The sequence below is a fragment of the Ochotona curzoniae genome, unplaced genomic scaffold (assembly GCF_017591425.1).
Source record: "Ochotona curzoniae isolate NIBS_2020 unplaced genomic scaffold, NIBS_Ocur_1.0 contig_832, whole genome shotgun sequence".
Taxonomy (NCBI): Eukaryota; Metazoa; Chordata; class Mammalia; order Lagomorpha; family Ochotonidae; genus Ochotona; species Ochotona curzoniae.
In genome coordinates, this window is record NW_024466580.1 from 4,562,119 (window position 1) to 4,572,218 (window position 10,100).

Consider the following 10,100-nt stretch of genomic DNA (forward strand, 5'->3'; position numbering starts at 1 on the left):
TAATATCATCTTCAGAGGCAGTAGGTGTAATTCTGGAGGAGTTTATTAAAGCGTGTAGATTGACAAAGAGGATATGTTGATGGTAGTGACTCATTCCTTCCACCGATATTTATTGAGTGCTGTCTGTATATTGATCACTGTGCTTAACCCTTGTATATAAAGATTAACATTGACAGTGACATCAGTAATACCACACAGTGATAATATTAGCCAGCTTTCATTGAGCTCTTACCATATGCCAGGAATGATTCTAAATCATGTAGGACACATTCAGATCAGTATTCACTGAAACCTGTCAGGTAAATGCAGTTGTTGATTGCATTTTACAGATCAGACCTTTTAGACATGGTCGGTTGTCTAGTAGGTACATGTTATAAGTGGAGGATGAGAGCTCACAGCAGCCAGACTCCAGAGTTCACCTTGAACTCACCCCTCGGTGCTGTTTCTCATGAGCTCATCTGTGGCTCCGAGACCATCACCTGGGATATCAGGGGATAGACACTGGGTGATTCCCCAACCCTGACATTGTTGCTGTGGAGTGGGTATAGCTGGCTGCAAAGGTGGGTAGAGGTGGAAATTTGGGTGGGAGCCATTGCTGTGGGCATGGGAGACAAAGAATGAGGCTTTACCATTGAAGGTGTGGAAGGAACAGGAATAGAGATAACAGCTCAGTCCCTCGAGGAGGAAAAGGGCAGAAAAGGCCAGTGTTGATATTTGCTCTCCTGAGATTTCTATCTGGGGGGTCTGTCACTATTCTAATCGATCCCTGGCTGTGTAAGATAGATGAGCTGTGGAGTCAGACTCCACCATGTAGTCACTTTTCTGACATGTTATTTAAAACGTCAGTGATCACCATGAGGGCTGAGTCTGGTTCTGTCACAGCAAAAACGGAAGGATCTGGGACACAGACTGGGTGTTCGCACACCGTTCACTTCCTGTGGTAGAAAGTAAAACAACAAATATATCCTTGGGGGTTGGTGCCATGGCTCAACAGGCTAATTCTCTACCTGAAAGGGCCAGCACCCCATATGGGCAGCAGTTTGTGTCCTAGCTGCTCCATTTCCCATCCAGCTCTCTGCTTGTGGCCTGGGAAAGCAACAGAGATTGACCTAAGTCCTCACACCCCTGCATCCATGTGGAAGACCCAAAGAAGCTAATGGCCCCTGGCTCCAGACCAGCTCAGCTCAGGCCATTGTGGCCATTTGGGGGAGTACCCCAGGGGATGGAAGATCTTTTTGTCTTTCTTTCTCTGTAAATTTGCCTTTCCAGTAAAAATTAATAAATCTTAAAAAGAAAAAAAAAAAAAAGATATCCTTGCTGACAGTAGTGTGAGCTAATGTTCTGACCTAGAGAAAAGGTTCTGGTATTGAAGATTTTTATTATGAAAAAATTATTAGCGGAATATTCCAACGTAGAGAGGATAGTAAAGCAAATGTGACTGAGCCTGTGGCCCAGCCTCAGCACACACCATCTCACGCCCAGCTTCATCTCCTCTGCAGCCATATTCACTGCTGTCCTCCAGTAGACAGGCACCAGCGTGTCATCTCATCTTTACGTACTTTAGTGTGTAGCTCTAGGACATAAAGACTGCCTTGTATTACTTTTTGAAGATTTATTTGTTTATACAGTGACAGAGAGAGTCTTCTGTCTACTACTTCACCTCCCAAATGTGTGCACCAGCTGAGTTTAAGCCAGGGCAACGCAGTGACCCAGGAATTCCATCTGAGTCTCTCACATAGCTGGGAGGGACCCGAGCGCTTAGACTGTCTTCCACTGCCTTCCCAGGCACATTAACCAAGAGCTGAACTGGAAGCAGAGCAGCCAGGACTCCATTAAGGTGTCATAAGCACCTGGTTAACCCATTGTGCTACAGCACTGGTGCCATCTGTTACAAATACAGTCCAGGTCCTCAATTAACCATTGTCCTGTGTTGGTTCCCAATCTATAACATATTATTTAGAGATTATCAGCAGGTTGCTAGGGAAAACTTTGGTTATGTTTCATTTTAATAACACTGATGGTAAACTAAAATTGAGGTTGAATTTGTGATTGCTAGGTATCTGTGGACATATTTGTGTAAATAGTGCATGTCTGAATATAAAAAATAAAAATACCATGCTAAGGGTAACTATTTTCAGCTTATTTCAGGGTTTTAACAAATTATTGAATATTCGTCTTGATGGATTTAAGAACCACATTTGAGGGGGATGCAATGACTGTTTCTGATGTTCAATAGCTCTGTTCTCATCAGTTCTTATCAAAGATGCTTTCTCCAGAAATCACAGCATTGTAAGAATTGTGGCAAGCACATCCAAGGAAAATGTCTTAATAGAGGATATAGCTACTTGCTAGGTTACAGCAGATAGTCCCTGAGTTGTGATGGTTCAGCTTGCCATCTCTCAAGTTTAGGGTGGTGTGAAAATGAACCTGTGAGACTCTATACTGTTTATGTATTTTTAGTTGTTTGATAGGCAGAGACACCGAGAGACAAATACACGGAGAGATGTACCTGCTTGGCTCGCTCTCTGTGTGCCTGCAACAGGGGTCTGGCCCCGGAATCCATCCAGCTTTCCAAACGCTTGAGCTGTCAGCTGCTTCCTCCCAGTGTGTACGGTAGCAGAGAAGCAGAATTGATAGCAGGGCTTCTCAGACTCGGGCGCAGCCTCCCAGGCAGCATCTTTTTTTGTTTTCTTTTTAGAATACTTGATTTTTATTACCAACAGTTTCTTTATTGACAGGGACATTCTCAAAGCTTATACATCACAGTCACTTTACAAATGAAAGTCTCAGTCAAGAAAATGCCCAAATTTACATTCAGTAACTTACTCCAACATTCACAATTTACAGACACAATTTTGTATACATGCGCTTACATACATTCAGTATTCTTCATGACATTTGGTCTGAACAGTAACAATCAAATGAACATGATACAAGAAGTCAGTTCTAACCTAAGTTCTGCAAAAATCTTTCCGTTAGTTTCAACTTTTTTTTTTTTTAATTTTATGGTGCAATTCCACAGAGTCTGGGATTTCCCTGCCCCCTCCCTAAACTCCTTCCTCCTGACTGATTTTCCCCAAGCAGCATCCTAATCATGGCACCAGATACCTTCCCCTCCTAACCATAGAGCACTCCATAGATTACATGGAATAGTGAGCACTTAACTTTGTCAGAGATGTTTTTTTCCCAAATGTAGACTGGTACACGTGTCCTGTGCAGGCTGAAGATGCTGCTCGGGAGGCTGTGCCGAGTGTGAGAAGCCCTGCTTTCAATTCTGCTTCTCTGCTACCATACACACTGGGAGGAAGCAGCTGACAGCTCAAGTGTTTGGAAAGCTGGATGGATTCCGGGGCCCCGGCTGCAGCTAGCTTTGATTTGCAGTAGGTTAAGGGTAACATCTGTGCGTTAGGATATTTTCATGATGCAAAGGGACCATCAGGTTGTGTACCTATCATGTAGGTTGAAGAACATCACATCTGCATTTGTTTTTAGAACTTGTATTAAAGCCCGACGCAACTGAACTGTGGCTGTTTCTTCTTTTTCAGCATCTGAGATTCAAATGATGACACTTCCCCCAGGTCAGTTTGTGATTACAGATAGCAGTGTGGCGACTCCCGTTACTACCGGCCAAGTGAAGGCAGTCACTTCGGTAAGCTGTGCTCCTCAATGAGGCCACCTTATATCCCTTGGTACACTGTATCTTTTAATGCTTGCTTCACTCTGTTTTCATAAAGTAGATAATTAATTCTTTGAAACCGGAGTTTTGGCCTTTATCACTGTATTTCTACTGAGTTGCTCAGGACATTTAGTTACAACAAATGCCTAGCGAGAATCTACTGAATTAAAAACTGAATGTACCTCGTTGATGCATTCAGATGATCATCTTTTCTGTGTGCTTTAATGAAAGGTTATGAGTCCTCACAACTGCTGATCCTTTACTGGGTTAGGAGAGATGAATGCAATGATTCAACCAGAGAGGTTCTAAAAAACTATTATTTATTTATTTGAAAGACAAAGAGAGAGGGAGAGAAATGCACACAGTAAGAGAGTGAGAGCCCCAGGGCGAGGTGGAGTTGGGCAGAGAAATCCACTTGCTGTTCCATCCCCAGATGCCTGCACAGCTGTAGTCTGGGAGCTGGGACAACCATCTGGGGTTCCTGCACTTGAGCCATTTACCTGCTGTCCTGCCTCCTAGGGTGTTCAAGCAGGAAATCTCTGCCTAACTACAGGGCTATTTTAAACAGTTCATCTCCTTCTTGAAAAAAAAAAAAAGGTGGCCATATATTATTTTATGCTATGTAACTTGGGCACATACAGTGTATTGATTGTATCTACTAGATTTTCGATTTTTATCTTCACTTGTTTGTTCCGGCATACTTTTTTTTTTTTTTTTAAAGTAGAGTCTGGGATTCCCCTGCCTGCCTGCCATGTTCCAGCATGCTTCTGTAATTAGAAGCCGGACAGAGGGCAAGCATTTGGCATAACTGTTAGGACATTGTCGTTAAGTTGCCCGAGTTCATGGCCTGGCTCCACTTTCAGTGCTAGCTTCCTGCTTGTATGCCACCCTGTGGAGGTGGCAGGGATGGCTCAGGTAGCTGTGTTCTTGCCACCCATGAGGGAAACTGAGTCAAGTTCTTGGCTTCTGGCTTGGGCCTGGCTCATCCCTCGCTGTTGGGATATTTTGGAACTGAACTAGTGGATAAAAGATCTCTGCCTAGCCATCTCTGTCTCTTTACCTCTGAATCAAGCTACCTTTGGTTCTCCCTCTTTCAAAGAAATGAAAATAAATAGCTTAAGAAATAATACTAATGTTTAAAGAAGAAGGTAGTGTTGAAGTGTAAATAAGAAATACTCTTGGGAGAACGAGTCCCTGTAGAAATGGTGTATGGCAAGATAAATGCATTGATTTAATCTGTTCATAGGCCATTTGTAAGAACATCACATTGAACTTCTTTGATATGTGCAATTTCTGTTCATTATTTACACCTTAATAAAATTTGGAGTGGTAGAGAAAATAAACCAAGTATTTAAGAATATTGAGACATTCCCTGGGGGAAGACTGTTTTTCTAAGAGGCCTGAGAAGGTGGAGGGATAGGTACGTTTGTGGCCCCAGAAAGCTGATTTTTTTTTTATTGGAAAGTCAGATAGAGAGGAGGAGAGACAGAGAGGAAGATCTTCCATCCACTGATTCCCTCCCCAAGTGGCTCCAATGGCCAGAGCACAATCGGCCGTTGCGCTCACTTGGGGAGTGAATCATCGGACAGAAAATCTTCCTCTCTGTCTCTCCTCTCTGTATATCTGACTTTCCAATAAAAAAAATAAATCTTAAAAAAAATAAAATAAAAAAATAAAAGTACTGCGGAAGATGCTGTTTCTCAGCAGGCAGCATCACAAGAACCAGGCTGAGAAGAGATATATGAACCCAGAGTTGTGCTGTCAACTGTCAATGAGAACAGTTCTGACACAGCGAGGCCTCAACACAGCAGTGGGGGCCATGACTTAGTTTTCCCTATGGGACCCACTCACTGATCAATTCTGCCTTCTCTTGCCTAGGAACTCATTTGTGAACCTGCTTGTAACCAGGCTGCTTCCCACCCCTGCCACAATGTATACACATGTGCTTGGTGTATGCTTTGGTCTGTGGTATCTCTACAGACCACCTATGCATGCATCCATGAGGCGTCCCTTAAATTGACAGCCAGCCCCCTCCCTACTACATAGGATTGTCAGCAGGCTGCAAGGTGGACATGGACTCAGAACATTGGTCCAGGGGCGGGGAGGGGATTTGGGTTGTGGCTTTCTCTGGAGAGTGCTTGGAAAGGCTACTGCTTGGGTTTTCCCTGAGACTTCTTTTTAAAATTTTTTAAATATATATTTTTTAAATTTGAAAGGCACCTAGAGAGGGGTGGGGAAGGGAAACATGGAGAAGCATCCATTTTATGGTTTACTTTTCAAATTGGGGCTCAAACGCGGGCATCCCGGCATGGGATACAGGCATGCCACAGAGCATCTTAACTGCTGTACCAAATGCTCACCCATTTTCTTTCCACAGTAAGCCAGTGAGGTGTTCCTTGTTTGAAAATATCAGAATACTTACCTGTGGAGAAGTTTTCATGACCCGAGGGGAAAAAAAGCTGAGAAAAAAAAAATAGTGTATGTTTTCACAAAGCTAATTTATTCAATGAAAACAACTTTATGCTAAGATCGTGTTCTCTAAATTTCTTGAGTGTTACAGCGTATATGTGATAGTAGTGTATTTTAAAATGCCTTTACTTGACAAAATGCAAGGTGAGAGCTATTTATCATTAGTACTTAAATTTTGTTGGCCTTTAAAATTCTGAAGTCTGGGAGTCATTGATCTTAACCTTGATTTATTGTAGGGGCCACTTTGCCTCTTTGACTTGAAGTATTGCCATTCTGATCCATTTTGTATTAATCTCAACATTTAACTAATGCATACTAATCTCTGCATCTCTGAATTCTTGGGAGCAGTACAATAGCACATGTTTTCTTTGCCGTGTAGGTTACCACCATGATGCAAATTTCTGTACCTGAAGGTCTCCAGTCTATCGTTAAGGTGCTCCCTTAACTTACCTATGTAGTCAGTTACTGTGACCGATCCATCCTCTCTAAAGCACTTAGGTAAAACACCTTTCACAGGTGCCTATTTTGGTGTCCCCTCGTAATGTTTCTTTTCACATTCCTTCCTCTGTGCTTCCCTCATAACTCTCCTTCTCTCTCAGAGCCTCCAGATGTTAAAAGATTCTCCTCTCCCACTCCAGGGTCATTATGTGTTATCGGAAAGTCAACCAGAATTGGAGGAAAAGCAAACAGCCGCCCTCTCTGGTGGAGTCCAGGTCCAGCCGTCTGCACATAGTGACTCGTTGGACTCCCAGAGCAGCAGCCAGCAGCAGACCACACAGTACATCATCACCACTACCACCAACGGGAATGGAGACAGTGAAGTGCACATCACCAAACCCTAACTCTTGCTGGAGCTAGAACCAAGGAGTCCCATCATGTCTTTGCTCATTCGTAAGCCTGACTCCTTCTGGCACCCAGGACTCTTTTGTAAGATTTATTATTCGCTCAAAGAATTTGGAAGCTACAGTTTTGATCCTCGTACCCAGTGGGCTTTATCTTGCCAGCATCATCTTTACCAAATTAACTCTTTGAACCCTGGGTTCCTGGCACGGAATGAAGATCTTTCGGGGAAAGCCAATCTCAAGATGGAGAAACTTTGTCTTGCTCTTAAATAGTTTTTTTTTTTCTTCTTCTTCTTTTTTTTAATACACATTGATAAGCCTTACTTTCCCTTTGTGGAGATATCAAGTGGCTTATTGTGTTCATACCAAAGGTGGAGAAAGGATGTGCCAAGTCCAGGGTTGCAGGACTCCTGGATTGCAGGCCGGTAGCCAAGGAGAAGCAGCATTTGATGGGCGCGTGTCTCAGCAGTCTGCTTTACCTTGAGACTCTGAGTTGTCCTGAAGTTAGAACAGGGAGCCTAGTTAAATAACAACACTATAGCAAAGCAAAAACTAGACAGTAATGTCTGAAGGGAAAGCAATCACCCAAATTTTTAATTCAAATTTTTTTCTATTTCCTCTTCAGTTGGGCATTCTCCCCACAGACCCAGCCCTCAGTGGGTCTGCATCTCATCTCCTGATGGTTACTAGGTTATTTCTCCAGCGTGGTGGACTCCCTGAAAGAGCAGAGGGGACTGGATGTCAGTGAAATTGAAAGTTTTGGCCCCCCATTCTCTGGCTGTGCATATATAGAAAGGGAAAGAGAAAAGAGGAAGTACTGAAACCTTATCCGGCTTATAGGATCCATTTACCATTTCATTGGTAAAAGATGGATACTTGCCCTTGCCAAGTATGCGTTCAACTCCAGCCCATAGCATTTAGTGTGTTTTAGAACTTTAATGCTGTCTTAACATGAACATTCTTTAAAGTTGTATAGAAAGGTGGCCTTCCTTAGTGAAACACACCATCATCTTTAAACAGAGCAACCCCTCCAGACCTTTTTGTAAGGTGACCAAATTCACACTTAAGGGAAAAAAAAAAAAAAAAAGGAATGTGGGGACCAGTTGTAATACATTATGGTGATTATAAGGGATCTGGAAGAAATCTAACCTTTGTGAGTCCTATGCTGTTAGTTGGAGGAGGAAAAGAAAAAATCCACTCTGACAATAGTTTTTCTTCAGTGTGTTCCTGTTTGAGAGTCTTAATTGCTATAAAAATTCAGTGGGGAGAAGTATTTCCTTCTTTTTACCGTACATTCCAGTTGCCATGAAATACATGCTGATTTCAAAAATCAGTATGGAATTTCATAACGTTATGTGATATGCTAACACATTTTTAGATTAATTATTGCACAATAGAATACATCACTTTAGAATAAAGATCAACCAATTCATATGAACTCAACCATTTTATTTTTATTTTAGGGATCGAAACTGGTTTGATGAAAAGAAGTATAGAAGCATCTTTCTACCTTTCTTAAAAAGCTACCTTTCCTAAAGGCAGATAATTGAAATAATTCTATTGAAATAACTACTAATACCTAGATGTTGCACTTTATTTTTGAGACCTAATTCATGTAATTATCCCTAAAAAATTTGGCATGAAGAGAACTTGAGAAAATTATAATAATGTGTGGAGACTGAAAAAATGCACTCTATATCCTTGGTGACAAAGAAGTGCTATTGATACTTTCAGGATCAAATGTTGACCCAGAATCACAAAAGGTTCCACCCCAAGTGTTCTAGTGTCTGTCCTGGGAAGACTTGCTCAGTGAAGATGCGCAGACAGATTCAGCTCTTATAACTTAAGCTTGGCCCTGTGGGCTTAATTTGAACTGGAAAGCTATGTCCCCTCTTCTCAGAAGTAGCCTATTGATTACAACTGCAGATGATCACAGAATGGAATGCTCATTTTATGCCAGTTATCTCATGTTCTAAAATATACAGAGAAAAATACTGGGAAAGAACTTCTTTGCCTGTTTTCCTTTTGGTTATAGTTTTTGTTTGTTTAGGGTTTTTTTTTTTTTTTGCCTCTTCATTTTTATTATTCTTGTTTTTGTTCCTTACTTAGGATAAATAAAAGACTCTAAACTAATTTATATATAATCAGCCAGAGATGCTGGTGAATACGTAAACCAAATAATGCTGCTTAAACATCAGGTATTCTGCACATTCATTCCAAGGTAAGAGATTCCAAAAGGGTTGGAAGAGGTGGAAAATTGAAAGCCGCTGGAAGGAAAACGTGTGTCGCCAGTATTGTTATCATGGCCTCTCTCTCCCAAGACACACTGACGTGTGGACTTCATTCATTGTGGTGTGAATGTCTTGGAGTAGGCTGGCTATAGATTTTACTTCATTATTGTTTGATTTATGCCCACAGAAATAGATATTTCATCATGTAAGACTCCTGTTATACTGGGTAATCTATTGTTTAGATCTTTTTGGATTGTTTTTTGACCTGGAGTTACCCTCAAAAAAACATTCTTTATGATGTCTAGGGCCAAAAAGCACTTCATGAGATGCTAAAGCCGACCCACTGGTCAAAAATGTTGACCCTATCCTGTTATTTAAATGTGAACATTTATTGTACATTCAGTGAGTTATAGTGTTAATAGTCTTGTGCTACCCAGCAGGTGTAAAGATTAATAAATTTTTTTAAATAAACACATTCCCTGTTTGTATGTGTGATGGTACAAGAATTGTTGATGGGGTCGACGTGGTGCCCAAAGTGAAGCTGCTACTTGCAACAACTGGCATCCCATGTTGGCGCCAGTTCGAGTGCCAGCTGCTCTGCTTCCAGTGCAGCTCCCTGCTAACGTGCCTGGAACAGCAGTGGAAGATGGCCCAGGTGTTTGGGCTCCTATATCCATGTGGAACACCCAGATGGAATTCTAGGATTCTATCTTCAAGCTGGCCCAGCCCTGAATGCTGCAGCCATTTGCAAAGTGAACTAATGGATGAAAGAGATTCTGTCTCTCTCTCTCTAGTTCTGCCTCTCAACTAAACAAATAAATATTATTTTAAAACTATAGAGATGGTTATTACTGGGTTTTTTTGGATGTTACAACTTAACTT

General features: G+C 41.7%; 1 protein-coding gene across 1 annotated transcript in view; it reads left to right on the forward strand.

Moving 5' to 3' along the window:
- Positions 1 to 8,973, forward strand: part of PRDM10 (PR/SET domain 10) — a 99,637-nt gene extending 90,664 nt beyond the window's left edge. Inside the window, exons 22-23 of the mRNA XM_040992667.1 lie at positions 3,546 to 3,649; positions 6,784 to 8,973. Of these exons, the coding sequence (XP_040848601.1) occupies positions 3,546 to 3,649; positions 6,784 to 6,987 (308 nt within the window). The 3' untranslated portion in view covers positions 6,988 to 8,973. The remainder of the gene's footprint in view (positions 1 to 3,545; positions 3,650 to 6,783) is intronic.
- Positions 8,974 to 10,100: the final 1,127 nt, after the last annotated feature.